The 24,058-nt window shown below is 40.0% G+C and overlaps 1 protein-coding gene across 7 annotated transcripts in view; it reads right to left on the bottom strand.

Annotated features, from left to right (window-relative positions):
• Window positions 1-1,589: 1,589 nt before the first annotated feature.
• LIMS1 (LIM zinc finger domain containing 1) overlaps window positions 1,590-24,058 on the bottom strand; it is a gene marked incomplete at its 5' end in the record, with an annotated part of 89,325 nt that continues 66,856 nt past the window's right edge. For 3 of the 7 annotated variants that reach the window (XM_081326745.1, XM_081326743.1, XM_081326742.1), the window contains 8 exons: window positions 1,590-4,972; window positions 7,900-8,093; window positions 10,152-10,227; window positions 16,074-16,122; window positions 16,655-16,747; window positions 17,943-18,093; window positions 20,957-21,106; window positions 23,097-23,217. In XM_081326745.1, coding sequence (XP_081182871.1) covers window positions 7,946-8,093; window positions 10,152-10,227; window positions 16,074-16,122; window positions 16,655-16,747; window positions 17,943-18,093; window positions 20,957-21,106; window positions 23,097-23,217 — 788 coding nt within the window. In that variant the 3' untranslated portion in view covers window positions 1,590-4,972; window positions 7,900-7,945. Of the gene's footprint in view, window positions 4,973-7,899; window positions 8,094-10,151; window positions 10,228-15,869; window positions 16,416-16,654; window positions 16,748-17,942; window positions 18,094-20,956; window positions 21,107-23,096; window positions 23,218-24,058 lie in introns of those variants that run through there. The other 4 variants (XM_081326744.1, XM_081326747.1, XR_014026296.1 and 1 more) reach the window with 3 other exon arrangements.

Here is a 24,058-nt window from a genome sequence, read left to right as displayed (position 1 = left end):
CCGTTGGCAGTTGATTCTATAGGGCAGGCGCGCCCACAGAGAACGCCCTCCCCCTGTGGATCGCCCGTCGGCAATCCTTGACCGGCAGTACCCTGAGGAGGCCCTCCCTGTGGGAGCGCACAGGACGATGGGAAATTGACGCTGGCAGCAGGTGTTCCCTTAGATAATCCGGGCCCATGCCATTTAGGGCTTTATAGGTCATCACCAGCACCTTGAATCTCACCCGGAGGGCAACCGGAAGCCAATGCAGCTCGCAGAGAAGAGGTGTTACATGGGAGTATTGGGAGACTCCCATCACAACTCGCGCGGCTGCATTCTGCAGTTTATTGAAGAAGAGAGCCAGATAGAAAGATGGATCTGGAAAAAAGAGAGAGCACATGTAGGGAGTGGGTTTTTATACTCTCTGGAGATTTTTGAGGTTGTTTCCTGTTCCTGTTTGAGGCTTTGTATTTCCTGTGTCATGTATTTTGATCTGAGTGAGTATGCCTTTTGGCATCTGTGAGTTAATCCTAATATGTCCTGTCTTACACTTTGGTGGGGAATGTAGATTTTAGGTCTTTGTCTTCTTAATCTCCTAGCTGGGGGCCTCCAACCTTCCTGGATTATTTACATTTCTACAGAACTGGTTTCTGCTTGGGGGAGACTTGGGGCTATTAAAGGCTTTTCTGGCTTTAAGATTCTTTTAGGAAATATATTTTTCTGCCCTTTTAATATTTCCTTCTCTGGGGGCGGGCTGACTTCCCACAGTATGGATAAAGAAATTGAATGCACTTATATTTGCAGAAGATCTGGGTGATAGCGATTCAGAGCTATATTCAGATCACATATAGTAATAACAATAGCACTTAGTGCTTTACAGCCCTCTCCAAGCGGTTTACAGAGTCAGCATATTACTCCCAACAAGCTGGGTCCTCATTTTACCAACCTTGGAAGGATAGAAAGCTGAGTCAACCTTGAGCTGGTGAGGATTGAACCCCTGGCAGTCAGCAGAATTAGCCTGCAATACTGCATTCTAACCACTGTGCCACCGTAGCTCTTATGTTGGCTAACCTAGGGATTGACCCTATGATAGGATATCTGGCCAACTTGGTAGGCCATGATTTCTCCTTTCCATCAGACTTGAGAAATAACAATCAGTAAAAGAATGTGAGAATAATGTTTAGGATTGTATCTGGCTCCTGCCCATTCTTGCATTGTTTGTTACTCTGAAGAGTATTGGAAATAGCACGAGTGCCATGGAAAAAGCTGAGAATTGACTGGTATCAATGGACATCAGTAAACTGGCAGCCTTTGTCACCTTTTTAACCCTTCTGTCAGGCATGCTTCTACTGAGCTCATTGGGTGGAGAGCACAGGCTTGCTAAACTCTGGCTCTGACCATAAAAAAAATTGCTATTGTCTCTGATATGTACCACAGTTCATGAAACTGCAGATATATTTCAGGCTGTCTTCAGTGATGAAGTTGTCCAGCCTCAGCCTTTGGACATGGCCCTCATTTTAGCATCAGTTATGTGTGGAAATGATGGCAAACGTTTACTTTTGGGAAAAGTAAATACCAAGGTATTTAAAATAATTTACTTGTCCAGTATATTGTCATCAAGAAACCTTTATTTTTGTCATTTGGCAAAAAACAACAACAACCCAACCATCAATATCTTGGTTTTAGGGTAGGTAGGCAGGTGAGATGCCTGATTAGGACATTATAAAGTAATCTTGAGTAATCAGATTTTTTGTCTTTCCCAATGCTATCCTTTTTGCCTAAAGACACATACGAACAAGCATATTTAAGTTTTAGTGGAGACAGATAAGTGCAAATGCAGTAGGTTGTTGCTGTGTGAAACACGGAACAGTTGGAGAAAGGATCTCTGGAGAAGGGAGGAACTGAGGAGTAAGCTGAATCAGAAAGAATGATGTGCAGAGTGGACTGGCTAGTGGGAAATGAGTGCATTTGGAAAGGACAGACTGGGAGACCATGAGGAAAGCTTGACCAATTGGAATTGGATTGGAATTCCAAGAAGTTCAAAAAGAAGTTATTTTTATCCACTTTCTCTGAATTAAAAGCAAGTCTAAAAGTGAAAGTACCATTAAGTTGTCTGAGTGTACCAAATCAGTGATAGGGAGCTCCAGTATGAATGAGGTAGTTAAAGCTCTATATGGAAATTCATTGTGTATAAATGAGTAATGTGTTAAGGACACTAGATATATTAGAAATCAGAAATTTAAAATATTTGCTGGAGAAGCACTGTAATCAAAAAACACCAAAGTAATTAAAGCTCTTGTTTTCTTTTCCCACCTACTGACATAGTTAATTACGAGTGACTGTAACTTGTAATTTGCTCAAGGTTTTCAAAGTGCATAAACTACGTTGTGTAGTTGAAAGCCATATTAACTGCATATAACAGAATACAGTAGCTCCTGGGCCAATAGATGATGGGAAAAAGGGGGTGGGGGAGAAACGGCACTGGGATACAACCCTGCTGCACTTCTCTTATTTTTTTCCAATAAATATCCATGTTTAATCTATATGCATTTTCATAGAAATACCATTGTAAATGTTATATAGAGGCTATCAACCTCCCACACTATCTAGTTCTTTCCACCACGTTAAAAACTAAAGGTAGATGAACATGTGCCATATAAAGGCACCTGGATGGTTCTTAAGTAATATCCAAACCAGATAGTGCAAAGTTAACTATTTATTCCCTCTGCCACAAAAGAATCCTTTCTGTAGGATAGAAAACCTGACTACTCCCAAGCCAGAATTCTTTCCCTGAAGATTTCTTCAATAGAAATATTTGCAAAATTTGTTTTTCCTTTTTCTCTATGTAAGTATCTCCTTATCAACTATCCTTAAGAGATCTATCTCCATGGGACTGATGTAAATGAATAAGGTAACTGACCACTACTAAAGTTGGTTATTTATTGTTGAACTTTGGTGATACAGCTTCGATGTGCTGGGGCAGTAGGTGTCCTTGGGTTTGTCCACCCCCACTATAGGGCGTTCTGGCTTTTACAATTCTCTACAGCAGGATGCTTTAATTATTGTTCACATTGTAGAAATTAAAGCTAATAGGATTGAGTTTTATGCTTTAATCTCTTTAAATACTTGATATTGGGTAGATACGTTATATTATTTAGCATTAAGATTTTTTTATACTGTAAGATTTTTAAACTTCACAGTTGTAAAATTCCAAATAGTTTATTAGAATATATATTGTACTTTGGAATTCAGATTTTTTTTAACAAAAACTGTAATCTACATTGTTACTCATAGGTAAATCCATTTGAGTTCAAAGTATTTATTTTAGATAAATGGATTATTATGAGCCTAAGCACCACTGAACTCAAAGGAGTTTATCTCCAAGTACTTAATATTGTAATATTCATCTAGGTCCTGTCTAAGTGTAAATAACCAATGACTGTTGCAATATTGTTTGATTCATTAATACAATATATGTCTATAACTGAAATGTGTTCAGGTTTTATTTCATTTAAATTTAAAAATAAGTGAGCTGAAGAGGGGAAGGAAATGTGCTTTGCACCCTTAATACTTTCCATTATTTTAAACAAAGTTCAAAATGTTTAGTATATGGCATTTCCTAGAGTATAAGGCATATATTTTCTAATAAAATAATATGAGTAAATATTTTAATTAATATTGTAAATATACAGCATAATTAAGGCACAGTGAAATAAAATACCAAAAGATCCAAGAAAAAATTCTTACAAAATTCAAGTAGGTGAACTCTGTTCACGCAGAAATATGTTGGCATCTCACACTTTGGGCTTCAGCCTCAACAGAATCTAAAAGCATTCACTGCAGCTCTCAAACAACTACAGTTATCAGAAACTTTCTGAACAAATCATTTCTGCATTTGTGATAGTTTGGGCTAAGATTTGATTACAATTCACCCCCAATGTGACTACTTTTTTTTTTTTTAAAAAAGATCTCAATAATTTAAATTCTTTCTGTTGAGCTAGCAGGCAGAATCAACAAGATGCCCTGACAGAATATAAACTCTTCTTAAATCTTGAGAATATTTGCTTATATTATTGCCATTTTCCTTAGGACAGTAATATAATATTGGAAAACCATTCTTTTATCAATTCATAAGTTGAGATTAAACAAGAACTCATTGCCTACAAAAAAAATCTGTAGTCTTTTGTCTCACAATTTTCAACACCAGAGTTGACAGTTTAGAATCAAAGGAAAACATCTCCTTTCCTTTGATTCTAAATAATATGAATTATAAAACTTATTAGATAAAATATGCTTCAAAGCCATCACACAAGTCTGATTTTTTGAAAAATTACCCCCATCTGTATTGGTAAATACTATGGCCATGAACCCATGATTTTTTCTAATATTTTTCTATATACTTAACCATGTAATCCTATATCTGTCTACAGAGCTGAGAGCTGTTCAGTTGAATGGGATTTACAGGTTAGTGTTTATAAATTCCCAGCCTTAAGTTTTACTTTATAGGGCTGGTTGAAAATTCTGGAAATTAAAAGCTCAGCACATTTTGAAGATTCTAGGTAAGACGAGGCTGTGCTAAATTATGTTCATTTGAGATCAGCACCAGTGGCCCAATAAACTGATCTCTATTGCAATTGAAAGGCTATGTTTTAATCTTCCACTTATGACTGAGTTATCTAAAAATTATATAAACATAGAATGCATAATTTAAAGGATACATATAGCATTACATAAGACATTAAAGATTTTATAGCAAGGTATAATATTAAGCTAGTCATGCAAAGGGATTTTTTAAGAGCATAGATTTCATAAACACAGTGAAAATAAATGGGAATATGAATCTCATTTTCTTAATTTTGCATAGCTAGATTAAATATATTATTTCCTTCCTAGAGTTTCAGCCAATTTCTTCAGTCTCTTCTTGAGCTCCAGTGGGAACTTCTCATAGCACTTCTTACAGACAGGCTTCATATCAAATTCCACAAATTTATTTCTGGGAAAAAAATGTTGAAAATTAACCTCCACAATACAAATTAATATTCACAATTCACCATAAGTTAGCCTTATTTTCTTTTACAATTTTAAAAACACAATGAATCCTCAAAAAATTCTGTTTAAATCAGGAGCAGAACTTTATAGAATCTGAAACTTGGCCAACATCTGTCAGAAAACGCATTCCAATAAATCTCTCCATCCTATTTAAACTAGAGTAAGAATAGTTTTATTTTTTTCAAGAAAACCACCCTACCTCAGCATAAGTATCACATTTAATTTCTGGCACAATTCTCTTCACCACCATGTCTTCCAACATGATATACAGAAAAAATAAACTTTTCTCTGACTCTTCCTCAGTGTCATAACTTTTGCCATCTTGATGTTTTGGAACCAGGAAAAATCCTGAGAAGCATTGACTCCTTCAGCCAACTGCTATGGGTGGAAGATGAGCATTTCAGGCATCTAATTAGAACTTCCAACTGTTTGGAACAGCTGCTAACAGGAAGGACACATCAAAGAACTATAGATCAATGAAATCAGCTGCCAAAAACAAACTCGGTAATGCTTGGTCATCCTTGGCAGCTGATGAAAGGAGAGAACTGACCGGTTGTAGCAGAGTTTAGCTAATTTATGCCCTGCTTCCCAAAGTTATTGAAAATTCTCATAGTGCAGCAAAAGTCTATTGATAGGAAATGCATTGAGAAGTTTTGCAGAGACATCTGTGGCATGAATGAAAGCAGCTTTGCTTTCTATTATTTTGATGAATGCATTGGATTCTGGAGATACCACTGCAACTTAGAGAAAAGATTGGTATTTAGAAGGCTGATAGTTCCCCATCTCTATTCTAATTTTTCTTTAGGTGCTTTCACGCTTAATTTTTGAGTGGGTGCTTCTCAGTATAATCCTCTTGAACATGCTGGGATAAACCTATGCAAAAAAACCTAGCACAGCTCCACAATCAAAACATTGTATACAGATCTAGAAGTTAAAACTTGTAGCTTCTTTGTACTAGTGTTTGCACAAGAAAGTGGCTTTTTAAAATGATTTTAAAACTGTACCCTACTGTGCAGCCATGTATGAAATAGAGAGCTACAAGCTTCAGATAATGTCTAACCAAAGTTTCTCTTCAAGGAGGAATGGTTTCTCATCTCTTAACATCAGCGTATAGAATTATATGGACAGTGAGAGTAAAGGTTCATTCTCCAAGCTTGTGGGTTGGTTTACAAACTTTCATTACCAGTCTAGGTAACATCTTCAGCAGAATTTAAGGGATGACAGTGTCAGTGTTCTTCTGTTTATACGGGCTTCAGGTGTGGGTGTGTCTTGTGATGGGTCAGGTGTGAGTCATCAGAGAGGCTTGCAATGCGTCTTGTGATGGGGAGGGTACATCAGGTCAGGGTCATCGGAAGGTGAACTGTTGGGAAGGAGGGCTTGTGTGGGTTGGCTATTGGGGTTAATTTGGATCCTGAGTGTTCGTAGGCTGATTGTAGGTCGAAGTGTCTGTTGACGGAGTGCCAGGCTTCGATGAACTCATGAGCATGGCAGGTGGGTAGTGTGGCCAATAATTTTTGTGTTGTTTCAATCAAACTGATGTTTGGTGTCAGTGTGGGTAGAGATTAAGGATTTGGGATTGTGGTGTTTGTTCCTGGTTTTAATTGATGGGATGTTGGTTCCACAGGGAATTCGTTGCAATGGTTGATTCTGTAGATTACATTGTTTATTTCTTTCTTCTGTATGCTGTCTTTGGTTCTGGATAATTCCTGGCGGAGTGTGGCTGTGGGTTTGTGGGCTATTACTATTCCTAGAGGTTGGAGAATTCTGGCTATTTCTGATAACCCTTTTGTGTATGGTAGGGTTAGTTTTTACATGGTAGTTGGCTGTGTGATGTGGTTTGGGGCTGTGTGTTGGAATACAAAGTTTTTTGGATAGCTGTTAAGGAGAAAGAGGTCAAGCAGTTTTCTCTTCTGCTTTTCTTGGCGGAAGACCATCACAAAACCCTTACTTGACATACTTACACCTGAAGTCCTTATAAACAGAAAAACACGAACAATGACATCCCCTAAATTCTGCTGAAGATGTTACCTAGCCTGGTAATGAAACACGAGGAAACCAATCCACAAACCTGGAGAATAAACCTTCACCCTTATTCTACACCTGAGTTACAGATATTCGCCATTATATGGGTAGTGTTAATGGATGACATATACAATGACTTTACACATCTGTGATTATATAACATAATAATAGATCTACATGGTAAAAGGCTAACTTTCAGTTGGAGCATATATGCTATTAATGCTTTTTCAAAGAGCTTTTTGCCTATAACTCTCTTACGTTAAAAAAGACATGTATTAAGTTAATACGTTACACATTTTCTCAATAGATTTGTTCTGAATGAATGCTTGCAACTGATGAATTTCAGCCAATAGTTTCATGACTGCAAGGTAAATGATGTTTTGGGGACCCAGCAAAAGGTTTCACGTAGCTATTTTACCTTTTCCTCAACTGATATGGAACAAATTAGGTTGGGATGCAGCAGAAATTACAGGAATATCACAAATTAAAATACAAAATTTTACACACACATACACCTCCAACGAATGATGCAAAGCAAAAAAACAAACTTATCTGGAAGAATCCATTTTCTATATAATCTCCACATGAATTACAAAATATAATCTGATTTAGCAGAAAGAAGTACATCCTGCACCTGCAGAAAAGCATTTCTCAATCGAGGACTCTTCTTGGGGCAAACTGCTGAGGTGGGGGATGAGGGAGGAAAAGGCAAGTCTGATCACAGGGAACCGGACCTATCAGTCTAGGCCTGGGGCTGAATGTCTTGAAATCCATCATTTAGATATTTAAAAACACAGTTTTGCGCACCATAAGAAAAGTAGAATAAAGAAAACATTTTCACAAACTAACCAAAGAAAGGAAGGAGCACAGTTGGTGAAAGGTAGAAATGAAAGCTTTACAGACAGACAGGCTTTTTCTTTTTATGTTTATCCTTATCCTTGGCTTCACGCTCCCGTCTGGCAAGTCGCCGTTTAAATTCTTCTGGCATTTTTTCATAACAGTGTCTGCAGACAGGTTTGAGATCGATTTCAACAAATTTGTCCCTTTCAGGTTGAGCAAAGAAGGAATGGAGGAGAGAACAAGAAAGAATCAAGATACAAGTAAAGTAGAAAGAATTCTGCAGAAAAATAGAAATAAAAAGAAAGTAGTGAATATGCTCGTAGAAAAAGATATCCTTGTTATTTTCCATGGACTGTATTATTATGAAATACTCTTAAGCTTAAAAAGTGCATTCCACCACGGAGTACAAGTCTAAGATTTTAAGGGCAGCTCTTCTAGACAGAGTTCTCGACTCACGACCATTCATTTAGTGGCATCTCAAAGCTACAGCCGAACTAGAAAAAGTGACTTATGACCAGTCCTTGCACAGCATCCCCACAATAACATGATCATGGTTCAAGCACCTGGCAACTGGTATGTAGTTACATCAGGCTCCAAAAACCAAGAAAGACACAGTGTTACTTCTAAGCAGTTTCCTTTATTGTTCCTCATCTATAAAAATCTCGCCAAACTAGACACACCATTAAAGATATACTCTGGGACCTTCTAGGGAGGAGCTATCTTGATCCATTTTCTCCCAACCAAATGGAAGCTAGATTTGATTAAAAACTGTGTAATCCATGTAATGACCATGATCATAAAATCAGGTACATGTCAACAACTGCATTACTCAGCAACGGAAGTTCCAGACTCAACTGTGGTCTTATATCAAGGACTACCTGTGTTTCTAAAGACAAAATATATACTCCAAATCAGGGTATTTAATAATTTTTTTTAAAATGATTTTTTTTAACTTAAATTGGATTTTTTTAATTTTATAAAATTTATTTTAATAAAATGCTTTCGGAGTAAAAATCTAAAGATAGTTTTCTATTTAAGATAAATTAATAATTTAGTTTATTCAGCATGAAATGGAGCTTAGTTATGTAGCACAAGACTGTATATTCTGCAATATTTACATTTTTGGTAAACTCATTCAGTGAATCCAATCTCTGCAAGCTGAGATAACATGCACTGCATCGATGCATTCACACAATTACACAGTAACGATGAGATAAATCATAAAACAAAGTTCAGGAATATTCCTTTATCCCATTGTTTTGCAAATCTATGTACAATACAAACTATGATTCTTTGAAGAGAATTGATCTGTACCAGGCTCTAAGTGTTTTAATTAAATAAAAGAATTTGAGTAGTTCTCCAACTATGTGTGTTAACCTATTAACCTAAAATCGGTTCTGATATCGCTGTTTTACTAACCTGACAGCTTATTATTCTAAATAGGAAACCTTCATTTTGTTAGCAAATAATATTAAGGATTCTATCTACTGGCAAGAATGAGTCCTTACATTTAAAGAGCACCTGTCATTTCAGATCCATCATGGCAGCACTGTTAGCGGGCATTTACTCCCCTGCTGCCCGCCACGTCCCTCACGTTGTTGTGTCACTGCCATATCACCAGCCGTCCCATTAAAGTGAATGGGACTGTCGGTGAGTCAACAGCGGATCAGAGGAGCCGCTGTGGGACAGAGATGACAATTGCTCCTTAAAAATCATGATTCAAAATGAGTTGATTTAAATCACCCCTTTTTACTATGATTTAAATCGTGATTTAAATTGACTTGATTTAAATCAAATCCACCCTGCCCCAAATGCACTCCAGATATTCTAGAAACGGGGGGGGGGGGGATACTTTGAACCTCGTCTTAAAGAGCAACCTGAACAACTCATTAAATTTACAGTTGCTGTGTCCTGAACTGTTCAACTGTGCTGTTGAACTTCTTTGACTTCTATCCAGCTGCAAAGTCAATAGAAATTTATAGTAATCTGTCCTCTACGTGGAACCACAACAGCTTTCTACTTATTCTGTTCCACAAAAATGTAAAGCAAACAATATAAGCTCCTGAACAAAGTAAGCACTGATGAAAGACGACAGCATTAAAGAACATAAACTGGCTTCTGTCTTGTTTGGACAAGGCCCTGGTGTGCCTCCTCTCTTCCTCAAGACTTGCTGCAACAATCATAAATATTTTCCAAAGGAATCCTCAATTTACAAGTCACATCTTCAATTCTACGATTATCTCCCCAGCGATTATACTTACTTCAGTGTTAACTTGGTGTTACAAGTAGAACATGCAAAGCAGTTTACACACCATGCTTTATTCAAGGCAGAGACAACTACAAAAGAGAAAAGAAAAGACAAGATGAATCCAAAGTCAGCAACAAAACTGACTGCATTTATTATCATACATTCATAGCCTGTGTCATGGAACTAATATTGAAATTGACAAATACAAGTTTGTCCAAATCATCACGTATAGTCTAACATTACAGATTTCCATGGCAAAATTTACTATTTGCATAGGCAAAATTATTGATCCTGTGATGATGGGCACTTGTTTAGCATGTCAACATAATCATACTTAGCCCTTATATCAGGACACATTACATGTTGATATGGTGAATCAATAGCTGTAAGCCTCACCTTGAATGGCTAGTGGGAAAGGATTACAGAGCTAGCAGTTCAAAATTTTGAACAGCACTATAGCTTGTTTATTCTTGTCCTAAATGCTCTCATTCCAGGCTAAATTCAGCAACTGGTATCACAGAACAGCTGACAGAGCCAGAACAGATGTCTGTTACAGGCAGTTCTGCCTGCAGCCCAGACATGGTAAGTAGTTATTTGTTCTGCTGTTGCCACCCAGTGTAAAATATAGGGATTAAACCTGGCTTCCCTTACAGTATCTTGTAACTGAAGTCCTTCCCAAGTGTTCACCAAACTGATTCTAAACATATGAAAATTGACTGAAGACTTGCCTTTATATACTACATTTGTTATCAGTCAAAAACAAGCATGCAGGATTTACAGTTTTTAAATATTCAATTTTAGGGAAATCTTTCTACATTGTATTCTGTAGTAGAAAAGTCTACAACACCCTGTAGAATGATTCAAGAAGGGTAATTTCCAGGCCTTATTATTGATGATATCTGAATTTTCCCCAAATTAGATGACCACACTGAAGACATTACAAATTCTAACTCAGCACCTAGTAGGTGTCCTGAATTTTTCAGCACAAATATGGTGGGCCTACTGAAACTACCACACTATTGTATGTCTGTAAGATATTCAAGATGAAGTATTATATTAGATAAGCAAAATATTGTAATTCATTTATTAAAAATCACTATTTAGTATAAATCACAAAAAAATGGTCCAAAGGTACAACTTCAAGATTATGAAACCTCTGTAGTCACATCTAAACAACTAAGCCAAGTGTCTAAAATGATTTTCTATAATCTTGCCCTGGAGGTCTGAGAAAAATTCTCTTCCAGTTTTGCTCGAGAAAAAAAGGTCCCATCAATGCATTGGGCATTTCTGATCAGCAGTGGTCTGAACTAAAAAAAAAGCCTAAGAACACAATTAACATTCTCTTGATAGCAATAGCACTTAGATTTATATGCTGCTTCATAGTGCTTTACAGCCCTCTCTAAGCGATTTACAGAGTCGGCATACTGCCCCCCACTAATCTGGGTCCTCATTTTACTGAACTCAAAAGGATGGAAGGCTGAGTTAACCTTGAGCCGGTGAAAATCGAACTGCTAAAGTGCAGGCAGCAAGCAGTCAGCAGAAGTAGCTTGCAGTACTGCATTCTAACCATGGAAACAACCTTACTTTTCCCAAATTCTGTCTGTTTTTACTATATTTAAGGCTAAGAGTATCCAAAGAACCCCAGATTTCCCTAGAATATGGTTTTAAGAGCCCTGATGAAGATAAGTATGTCCATTTACATTTATCTCAGTAATATTATCCTTTTCCTTGCAACAAGAATTGGCTGGCTGGCTTGTTGCCTGAGCCTGACATGGTGGGCTGAGTAACAATAACTGGCCCAAGGACACTCAACCAGCTTTCGCTGCCTAAAACAGATTAGGACTCAGTCTCCCAAGATTAAGCTGGCTCTCTGATCCTGTTAACCATTGCGCTACAACTATTCTGATTAAAAGGCAATTTATGGATATGTTTGATTGAAAGGGGAAAAAAAGCTACGTCTGAAAGATCCATCCAGAGCTGCATTAAGGCATTAAGCCTTGAAGGCTCTAGACACATTTATATTGTTGTTGTAATTATTATCTTGGTTGCAGTAATAATCCATATGCTTAGGATCATAAAGATGTTCCCTGGACTTACATTCATTAATAAGTCACATGGAATAAGTGTCAGCAACAACATGCATAAAAATTTGTAATATTATCCTAGATAGGTTTAATTTTAAGATGCACAAATTTTGATTGTTTTACTTTCATATTTTCATATCATAAATTCATACCATACATTTTCACAGGGTCAAAACTTTTGAAGATTATCAGGCATTGTGGCTATATGATTAATGGATAATACAGATGTGTATCCACTGAGGGAATGGACTGTGTATCATTTGTTTAAATATACAAAAATAAAATACATTAAATGCTTTCAGGCCCATGTTCAGCATCTCGGATATTTCATAATTATAGTATTTGGGAGTATTTTACTTTGAAATGAATGTTTTAATGATGAGAAAAGTACAGGTAGTCCTCGACTAACAACAATTCATTTAGTGACCATTCAAAGTTACAACAGCACTAAAAATGTGACTTATGACCATTTTTCACACTTATGACTGTTGCAGCATCCCCATGCTCGCATGATCAAAATTCAGCCCCTTAGCAAAGGGGAAGCCAGAATCATTTAACAACTGTGTCACTAATATAACAACTGCAGTGATTCACTTAATAACTGTGATAAGAAAGGTTGTAAAATAGGACAAAATTCACAGTAGGGAATGGCGGCAGGTGTACGAACAGAGGGCCGTATCGACACCCGGGAGGGCATCTCCGCTACTTACAAGCGGTGAGGCGCTCCAACCCTCTGTGTTCGGCCCGAGGTTCCGGGAGCGGGGATGTGCAGCCACCTGAGCTCCGGCTGGTGTACTTGAATGCCAGGTCTGGTTGAGGGTGAGCATGCGGACCTGGCTTGCATCACGGAGACTTGGTTGGGCCCAGAGGGTGGTATCCCCCTGGTTGATCTTTGCCCACCAGGTTTCTGGGTGCTGCACCAGCCTCGGGCTCAGGGTAGGGGCGGGAGAGTGGCGGTAATTATGAGGGAGACCTTGTGTCCGCAAGAGGCCACCGTTCTTCAGATAGTTGGGTGTGAGTCTCTCCTCCTGAGATGTGGTCCTAGGGCGCAGTTGGGCTTGCTGCTGGTGTACCTTTCGCCTAGTCGCGCAGCAGCAGCCCTGCCTGAGCTTCTCGATACCCTCTTGGGGCTGGTGATTGAGTTCCCAAAGCTTATGGTTTTGGGTGACTTCAATCTACCATCCCTGGGAGGATCCTCTGAGTTAGCTCGGGACTTCATGGCTTCCATGACGGCCATGAACCTGACGCAAGTAATTGATGGACTGACTCATGTGGGAGGCCACACCCTTGATTTGGTTTTTCTATCCGGACGGTGGTTAGATGATCTTGGTGGGGGCTCTCCAATTGTTATGCCCCTGTCATGGACCGATCATCATCTCCTGCGGCTGGTCTTCCGTTTTGCCGCTCCTCACCGTGGGTGTATTGAACCAACTAGATGGTTCCGCCCCAGGCGCTTAATGGACCCTGAAAGGTTCCAGGCAGCGCTGGGGTCCCCACCTGCCTCCTCTGCTCACAGCTCGGCAGATGCCTTAGTGGAAGCCTGGGAAAGGACAGCCACGGAGGCACTTGACCGAGTTGTACCCTTGCGGCCCCTGACCCGGTGCAGATCCCAGCGGGCTCCATGGTTTTCTGCGGAGCTCCGGGAGATGAAGCGTCGGAGACGGGGCCTAGAGAGCTGTTGGAGATCCAGCCGATCTGAATCCGACCGATTGCGACTAAGAACCTATATTAGGTCTTATCTCGCGGCGATAAGGGTGGCGAGGTCTAATCACTTCGCTACCCTTATCGCGTCCGCAGATAATCGCCTGGCCGCCCTGTTTAGGGTGACCCGCTCCCTCCTTAATCAGGAGGTGAGGGAGGAACCCTTGCAGGGACGTGCTGAGGAGTTCAGTCAACATCTGTCAGACAAAATCGCTCGGATTCGTACCGGTTTGGACTCCGACTGGGCAGAGTCTGACGATCAGGACACGGGTGGTCTTGTCAATGTTATCTGGGAGGAGTTTGATCCTGTGACTCCAGAGGAAGTGGACAGGATTATGGGGAGGCTGAGCTCCACCACGTGTTTATTGGACCCGTGCCCTTCCTGGCTGGTTTATGCGGCCCGGGAGGGGACACGAGGCTGGTTCCAGGCGGTTATATCTGCATCTTTGAGTGAGGGTAGTTTTCCCGCCGTCTTGAAGGAGGCGGTGGTGAGACCTCTCCTCAAGAAGCCTGCCTTGGACCCAGCTGTGTTAAATAACTTTTGTCCGGTCTCCAACCTTCGCTTTCTTGCGAAGGTTGTTGAGAGCGTGGTGGCGCACCAGCTCCCTCTGGTTCTGGATGAAGCGGATTATCTAGACCCGTACCAGTTGGCCTTCAGGCCCGGGTACAGCACAGAGACGGCATTGGTCGCTCTGGTGAATGATCTCTGGAGGGCTCGGGACAGGGGATATTCCTCTGTCCTAGTCCTATTAGACCTCTCAGCGGCTTTCGATACCATCGACCATGGTATCCTGCTGCGGCGTCTCAGGGGATTGGGAGTGGGAGGCACGGTTCTTCAGTGGTTCTCCTCCTATCTCCTGGGACGTTCGCAGTCGGTGTTGGCAGGGGGACAGAGGTCGACCTCGAGGCCTCTCGCTTGTGGAGTTCCTCAGGGGTCGGTCCTCTCGCCTCTCCTGTTCAACATCTATATGAAGCCGCTGGGTGAGATCATTCGTGGTTTTGGAGTTGGGTATCATCAGTATGCTGATGATACCCAGCTTTTCATTTCGACCCCAAACCACCCCAGTGATGCCCTCGACGTGATGTCCCGTTGCCTGGAGGCGGTTCGGGTCTGGATGGGGAGGAACAGGCTTCGACTCAACCCTGACAAGACTGAGTGGCTGTGCGTACCGGCATCTCGGGATATTCAGAATATTCCATCTCTTTCTATGGGGGGTGTTATTAACCCCCCCGTAGATAGGGCTTGCAACTTGGGAGTCCTCCTAGATTCACAGCTTTCTTTAGAAGACCATATAGCAAAGGTGACTAGGGGGGCCTTCACCCAGGTTCGCCTGGTGCGCCAGTTGCGGCCCTATCTAGACCGGGAGGCCTTGCGCACGGTCACTCATGCGCTCGTGACCTCTCGTTTGGACTACTGCAATGCTCTCTACATGGGGCTGCCCTTGAGGACCACTCGGAGGCTCCAACTGGTACAGAATGCAGCCGCAAGAGTTGTGTTGGGAGTTTCCCGATACTCCCATGTTACACCCTTGCTCCGCGAGCTGCATTGGCTCCCAGTTGTCTTCTGTGTGAGAGTCAAGGTGCTGGTAATGACCTACAAAGGCCTTCATGGCATGGGTCCGGAATACCTCAGGGAGCACCTGCGGCCGGCATCAACTTCCCTCCGCCCAGTGCGCTCCCACAGAGAGGGCCTCCTCAGGGTGCCACCGGTCAAAGAATGTCGACTGGTGGCTCCCAGGGGGAGGGCGTTCTCTGTGGGCACGCCGGATTTATGGAACTATCTTCCGGTTGAGCTCCGGATGGCGCCCGACCTTCGCTCCTTCCGGCGCGATCTAAAGACCTACCTGTTTGAACAAGCCGGCCTGGCCTGATGGGTGATGGGTTTGGGTTTTATTGCTTTTTATGTATTTTAACTTATTGTTATAGTTTTTGGGCATCTTGTTTAATCTCTTTTAATTTTTGTATTCTTGTCTTTTAACATGTATTGCCCTGTTCACCGCCCCGAGTCCTTCGGGAGAAGGGCGGTATACAAAAAAAATAACAAAAAAAATAACATAACAAACTTAGCAAACGTCTCACTTAGCAACAGAAATTTTGGGCTCAGTTGTGGTTGTAAATCGAGGAATAACTTCATATCCATGGAAACTCACCATCACCTTCAATCACCCGGTTACAATGGAAACACACATCACCAAAGAGCTGTGGAAATGGAAAGTATAAGTCCCAGTTAGAATTTATATTAGAAATAAAATTAGCAATGCAACACATTAAAAACATTTGTGGGAAAGGTTGTAGAGAAAATCATTGGATGGCAGCTAGACAATTTTAAAGGAAACGGATTATCTGGAGTTGTATCTGTTGAGCTTCAGGCTGGGATAGAGTAGGGAGACAACAATGGTTGCTATCAAGGATCTTTGATGGGGCTGCAACGGTGTGTGTGTGCATTCATCCTGGTGCTCCTTGATCTCTCAGACTTTTGACACTGTCAACCACTGTTGATAAGAGGGAGAAATCACACCCATGATCCTTCAGGTGTAGAATGTCCCAAGGTTTGATATTAACCACCACCCCCTTTGTTTTTAACATGTATATGCTATCTTGGGGCTTATTTGGGTTTCTGGTCATTGTAGGCATATATCAGCCTTATTTCTTATGAACTGCAGTTTTAGACTTAAGGTATTAAGAGTCCCTGGATGAGATTTAAAACACAAAATACAAGATGCAACCATACCTGATTATAATGGGTTTCACAATATGCCAGCCCCTTCCTTTCATAATGACGATGTCCCAGGAATGGTTTCTCACACTTGGCACAAACAAAATGCTATGGCGTAAAAGGAATAACCTTTACTTTTAAATAAAATAATTTTCCACAAAGCATCAGTCTCTATGTAAACATTAAGATATCAAATTAAACTTTGCGGGAGCAAACTATAGGAAGACTGGCCTTCCTCTTACTTGTGTAACAACAAAAAAATCCCACTAGCTTAGCATCTGTCTTCTTACACCCTGGTTTTGAAAGGCTACTTTCTAAGATTTCCAAGGCAAATTTTGAAGTTTTAATTAATGGTTTAAAAAGTGTTCCTATGCCTAACTTACACTGACTTAGTGAAGATTTCTAGAGGAAACTTTACAATATTATGTGAATCTAATTTAGAAGAAAGTTATTCATAAGTCCTTTTTTTCGTGAAGACATTTGAGCAGAGATTGGACAAACACCCACGTGGATTCTGTAATGGTAACAGGACCATAGGCCTATGCAGTGCATTGAATTAGCCCAAAGGATCTCCAAGAGTCTTCCATGTACTTTATAAGAAGTAAAAATGCAGCACATATCTACAATCTGGAAATAATTGGCTCTCTTTCGCTTTTCATTCTCCTGAATTCACATTGTTATAAACAATGGTGTGATCCAGAAATTCATATTGATCTGATCAAAACAGAATCTGTTGTATGCAATCCTTTGTATAAAACTCTGTCTATGAATACATAATGTTCTCTGAGATTTGCCCTTTGTCTTAGCTTAATACCACAACTGAGTGTACGATGGGAAATTAAATAATAATTTTATAATACTAGAAAAGTCACGTTATTTTAAAAATACTAACAGGAGATAAAAGCATATGTACTTGAAACTAGTCACTCAGATTTCAAATACATGCAAATCTCTTTGTTTTACCAATGTTTAAAATCAGGCTGTTTCTCTTACACCAGTTCACCAAACCCTCAACCTCCTTGCGGTAAGCACCCTCTCTGTCATTTTGAATAAAGCCCACTACTGTTGTATCATCTGCATACTTCACAATATAGTTTTACTATCAGAATATTCTTTTTTTTTCTTTCAGTTCAGGAAGTCAAACATTTCCATTCTTACAATGGAAAAGCTTATGGATTAGATCATTATAAAGGCTCCTCGCTATAAAATGACACAGTGTTTATTAAATGTTTTGAAGACTCTTCTTGAATCTTCCAGGTTGAAAATACCTATAAATACACTAACAGAGAAACAAAAAGCTTACCTCAACATGCCACTGCTTGCCCATAGCATTTACCACTCGGCCTTCGATTGGTCTCCTGCATGCCCCACAGATGGGGACCCCCATTTTGTCATGGCAAGGCAAGCAATACAGCTCCCCCTTCAGTTCTCGAGCTTCTGCAGTCAGTTCTTTTCTGTTCACAAATCAAAGAAAGAATTGAAATATAGTCACTTCAAATGTGGCTGGACATTTTCTGAAAAAGTCATTTTTCTCACCAAAAATTATAGTAATTGGTGTGTGTACAGACCACAGAAAACACTTTATTAGCAATGGGGGAGGCTTTTAATCTAGGCACTGGTCTAGAATGATATATGTTGGTCAGACTATTACTATAATGTTTAGATCAGGGTTGGGAACATTCTAATCATCCAATTGTTGACAAAGGAGAACCACCATTGCTCATTACTGGACATAGCAGTTGTTGGAAATTCAGTAAATAAAGAAAGCTAACGTTGCCTATCCTGATTTAGATATAGACTTTGGGACTGCATGACCTTCAAAGTGAAATTTCATCTTGCCATGAAATTGAAAAAGTAGAGTTCACATGTGTGGTTTCATAAGCAATACTGTGCTGTTCACATGTACTGGATTCCCTTATCCTGAGAAAATGACATTTTGATGGAAGAGTCAAAGATGAAGAGCAGGTCTGCGCCTAAACAAGACCAACTACTTTCTACATAAAATGCTGTTACTGAGGAATGCACAGTGATTAAGGCTACAATATCTGATCATGAAATTGGCTTGGGATCAAGGAATTAAACTGTTACTTTACAAAAATAACATTTCTTTGTAACTTTATAGTAAAATGGAAGGAACTCAATCTGGATTAGGCATCTGGTCTAGAAACAGGAGACTTTAATACTTTGCCTTAAACAAATTTAGAAAAAAACCTTTTAGATTTATCATTAATTTTAAAAAAACACCAGAGAATGCAATAATAATAATAATAATAATAATAATAATAATAATAATAATAATAATAATAATAATAATAATTAATAATAATAATAATAATAATAATAATAATAATAATAATAATAATAATAATAATAATAATGAGGTAGTGGAAGGGACCTTGGAGGACTGGTTTCATGGAAGACAATTTTTCCATGGACTGGGGTGGGGGTGAGGTTTCAGGATGATTCACGTGCATTACATTTATTGTAAATTTTCTAAACAAACAAACAAATAAATAATGCACTTCATTTGTATTACTGTATTAGATTAGACCAGTGACTTCCTGCTTCTAAGAAAGTGGGAAGGAAAAGAGACAATCCTAAACAGCCTTCCAGCAAAGTAAACCAAAAACCCAGCACGCTGAGGAAGTGCTGAGAAAACCGAGGGAGGGAGGGAGGGAGGGGGAGAGAGAGAGAGAGGGAGGGGGGGGGAGGGAGAAAACCAACTCAGCACTGTGCAAGCCCAGCAACCTTGGAAAAGGTGCAAATGAGAGAGGGATTCCCTTGGAGACACAGTGCTTAAGGGGAAATGTAGCTTCTCCTCTCCCCCCTCCCCCATTGCAAGCCAGGTAGGGCGTGCTTGGCTTGCAAACTTGGAGAGCTGCAGGAAGAAAGGAGGAACACACACACACACAAACACAAACACACACACACACACACACACACACACCACACAAATACACCAAATTAAACCTCGAAAAGCAGGTAGGATGTTGCCAAAACACGAGGCACCAGAACATCAAAATAAAAGCAAAAAACTCCAGTTGAGGTGCAACAGAGCCCAGCGGTCTTAGAAAAGGTGCAGACGAGAGTGAGATTCCCTTGGAGATGCATTGCTTAAGGTGAAAGGTAGCTTTTCCCTGCCCCTATTTGCACCCTGAGAAAGACACCCTCACACACACACACCCCTTTGGGGGGGTGTCCCCCTCCAATGATGTTTTGGGGGATTCCCGGTTGCAAGCTGGGCTGGCGTGTGTTTGTCCTGCAAACTTGGAGAGTTGCTTGAAGGGAGTGCGAGCCCAGCTGAGGTTCCAGGAGGGGGAGAGGAGGAAAGTGAAGAAGAGGAGGAGGAAGAAGAAGCAGCAGGACCAGGAAGAGAAGGAGGAGAAGGCAGAAAGAGAGGTAACAGAATAAGCAGGAGGAGGCAGAGGAATAAGGACGCAGAGCTCAGATGTTGCAAACCAGTTGCAAGCACAGCCATCAGAGGACCTTGCACTGAGCAAGATGGCTTCTGCCCTGCCACTCTCCCGCCCCTGCACAGACCCCTGCAGACTTGCCTCATTCCTGGAGGTGGAAGACGCCCTTTCAGTGCACCTCCAGCTGCGCGGCCCAGTTCTTATGTGCCCACGGCCCAGTACTGGTCTGCAGACTGTGGGCTGGGGACCCCTATTCTAGTCCAACTCCCTGCTCAGGCAGGAAATCCTATACCATTTCAGACAAATGGTTGTCCATTTATGTTGTAAGAGTTAGTGGCAAATGGAAACCAGGCAGTCAAAGAACACAGTGGCTAGACACCATCAAAGCTGACACCAGCCAGAGAGTAGAAAAATTCAAAGAAATAGAGCAGAGGTTTGGAAGTTTCAAAATTATAGTGTACAGTATATGCATAATTCGTTGCCGTTATTTCAAACAGAATGGTTATCTAGAACAGAGGTCCCCAGCACCTCTTGGCCACAGGGCCACGTTGAGTGGCTGCCCCAGTGCAGACGCGCATATAGAGAGACCAGGCCCATAGAATTGCCAAGAGTCAGACTTGACTGAATGGATAATATCATCACATCAAAAAAAGAAATATAATTGCTGTTACATATTTTTGATCCTAACAAAACTAAATGGTTTCAGTGCTATGCATATATAATAACTAGTGATTTAATTATTCAGTACAATGGGATTTACACAAGATGGGGATGTGTATAGTTTATGCAATATCTTGTTCATTGTCTTGTCTTTGATAACACTGGATATTTTGTTTTCAAATTTGATTATCAAGCATTGTGATACCAACGTTTAAAACTTTCTTTCATAATAGGTTTCCATTACCCGCAGTTGGCACAGTTGAAATGATCGGGATGGTAAGGATCATTCTTGAAGATAAGCGGCAGTTCATCAATTATGGCGTGGCACTTTTGGCAAATATATTTGCCAAGACCTCTGGCTTTCTCCCGATTATGGCAAGGACGACAAAGATGTCTAAGAGAAATCAAGGAACGAACAGTAAGAAATATCAGAATATTGGGGGGGGGGGGAGGAATGTTCAATTTGAAGTTTTATTTCAATCTTTTAATCAGAAAATTAACTACTTACTGTAGGAAAAATGATGTCCTTTCCTTATAGGGAAAGATAAGGTCAGTTGTTTGCATTAAGATCTCTATTTTTCAAATAAGCAATCTCAAAGACTTGCCTTAATTCTGACCGTGAAGGATTAGTCCAATGAGCATAATACAGTCTTCTACCCTGCAGTTAATAGTTTTTACACTTCGTATAAATCCAACTCTCATCACAGTTTTTTGTTATTAAATGCACAATCTCTTAGTTATAGGGGCCATTATGTTAATGGTTATAAAAACCTTTGAGCAAAAGCAGAGCAATAGTTATTGGTCTGATTTACATGCTCCTTGTTTTGAAAAGGCAGTCAAGGCTCCTTAAAAAATAAACAAAAATAATTCAATATAAACTAATTCACCAAAAAGCCCTGAAAAAGTTTGACTCCTTTTCTAGAATATGAAAGAATGGGAACTGAAGCATCTTTCACACAGCATGAGATCAATACAGGAGAAAATCTTCCTTATGACTAACAATCATTTGATAGTCTTTGTAAAGTGAAGGCACCTTTAAGAGTTTCTTCTACTGATCATCTGAATCTGCAGAGATACTCATCAGGATTGTTAGTCCCTTATGCAGACCTCAAGCCATTGCAAGGAAACAAGTATTGCCACATATAGTACATTGCAGTAGACAAGTTGGGATGTCATTAGAGGATGGGTAAATATTGCACAATTTGCTGTCTTAGAAAAGGTCATAGCTAACACAAAATAGACATAATTGTGCAAACACACACCTCCTTGCTATCAATTAGGAATTTAGGGATAGTAGAGGTCAAAATACACTCTCAAACTACGGACTTGCTCTTTCAAGGTGAGTGCATTGCCCAATTTATTCTGTCTTTTCTGACTATAATTTCAGCTTGTATTTCCCAATTGTTATTTACTATGTATCTACATGTTTTCCCAGCAGACATTATGGGAATATGTAGTTGACAGGTTACAAATACCGTTATTTCATATGATGTGAAAAAATTCTCAGAGCATGAAATTGGAGAGTTGGAAAAGTGAGAAGAATTGGAATTTTGGATTGCAAGTAAAAATAGAGAAAAAAGCTGGTTTTTACATATATTGGTTCTAATATGAGTTTAGGAGAAAAAAAGAAATATTCAGGGAAGAATGAAGGAAGAAAGAAAGAAGTAGGAGATTATTATCTTAAATTCATGGGTTCAGCATTTTTTGATTATAAAATAGAAATAGGTTCTTGACATAATTATGTAAAGGCGACTTATTTATTTTAAGAAAATTTACAGGGCTGCCCGGCTTGTTCTCAGTGACTCCGGATGGCTTACAAGGACAAAAACCCAATATAAAAACAATGCAAAAAGCAGTAATTCCCCAACAATAATTCCTGGCAACAACAATCAAACAGGCAACTTGATGGACTCCATATCATTCTCCAGGCCCGCTGGCATAACCTTTCAGGGCCTAGCAAAATAGTGTCAAAGTGAGAACCAATCTTATCTTTGCAGGGATGATGCTCCATAGAGATAGAGCCACCAGAAAAAGGTCCTTGTTCTTGGTCCCATTAGATGGACCTCCTTAGGGGAGGGAACCCGTAGCATTGCCTGCCTCCCTGCTCTGGTGGGTCAGGTAGATTCAGTGGGAAAAGACGGTCCTTCAAATAACCCAGTCCCAATCCATGTAAGGCTTTGCAGTGACAAGTAGCACCTTGAATCGGACTGGAAGGAAATTGGCGGCCAACACAGTTCCTGCAGAAGAGGCGACACATGTGGAAATCTAGGCTTGCACAAAACGATGCAGGCCACCACATTTTGAACCAACTGAAGCTTCCAAATATTTCAAAAAAAATAATTATGCTCAGATTTATTATCAAGGGAGAAAGAAGTAACACTGACCTGCCAGCATTCTTCACAAATCCAATATCTGCCAGTACCTGTTGGCAGATATCACAACAGAAGCATTCTGGGTGCCAGCTATTGTTCATAGCTTTAATAACCCGACCGATAATGAACTCCCCTAAAATTCAACAGGAGATATTAAAATAAGTTTATTAAATTATTAAAAACTGGGAATTATGATAGCTTAATAAAGAAATAAAACAGTACTGTCTTCCTACTGTCACTTTCATAATTTATGAATATATTTGGATAAATGATGTTTAACAGAGTAACAGACTTAACAGAGCTGGAAGGAACCTTGCAGGTCTTCTAGCCCAATCCCCTCCTCAAGCAGGGGACTCTATGCCAGGAGTGTCAAACTGGCAGCCCGTGTGTCACGTGCAGGCCTCAACTTGTGCAACTTTATCAAGAAGCTTATATATATGCAGGTGCAAAACACAAATACCTGCAGGTATTTGTTTTCCTCATAATATTACTGAAAGCAATTCTGATTTTTTTGTCTCATTTATTCTAGATATCACAGCAGCAATTTCCATTCTCCTGAATGCAACATTTCTGCACTTAATAAACAGACTATTATCTCACTCTAAGTTATGTGCCTTGATGCTCTTGCTTAAGGTCGCACCAAGGGAAAATAGACACTCCAGTCTGTTTTTTCCATAGCAACGTCCACTTCAATGGTACAAGCTTGGGTTTAAGCATTACTGTGTTCTAACAAAATCTTCAGCTTAATTTCATGACATGAAAATGAACCAAAGAAGACTTTCAGGCAAGTTATTCTGTATTTTATTACAGAACAAATATTTTCATGTCAAGTGATTCTGAGTCTGGAAAAGTGTTTAATATGACTGTTCTTGGATGAATACAATGTGGCATATGGTCATATTCTGAGAAGAGCCCTTCCCAACCAATGTCTTCATATATTTTAGATTCTAATTCCATTTGCAGATCCGGTGTGG

This window comes from Vipera berus (assembly GCF_964194415.1).
Source record: "Vipera berus genome assembly, chromosome: 4".
NCBI classification, from domain to species: domain Eukaryota; kingdom Metazoa; phylum Chordata; class Lepidosauria; order Squamata; family Viperidae; genus Vipera; species Vipera berus.
This window is presented reverse-complemented; position numbering and strand designations above follow the sequence as displayed.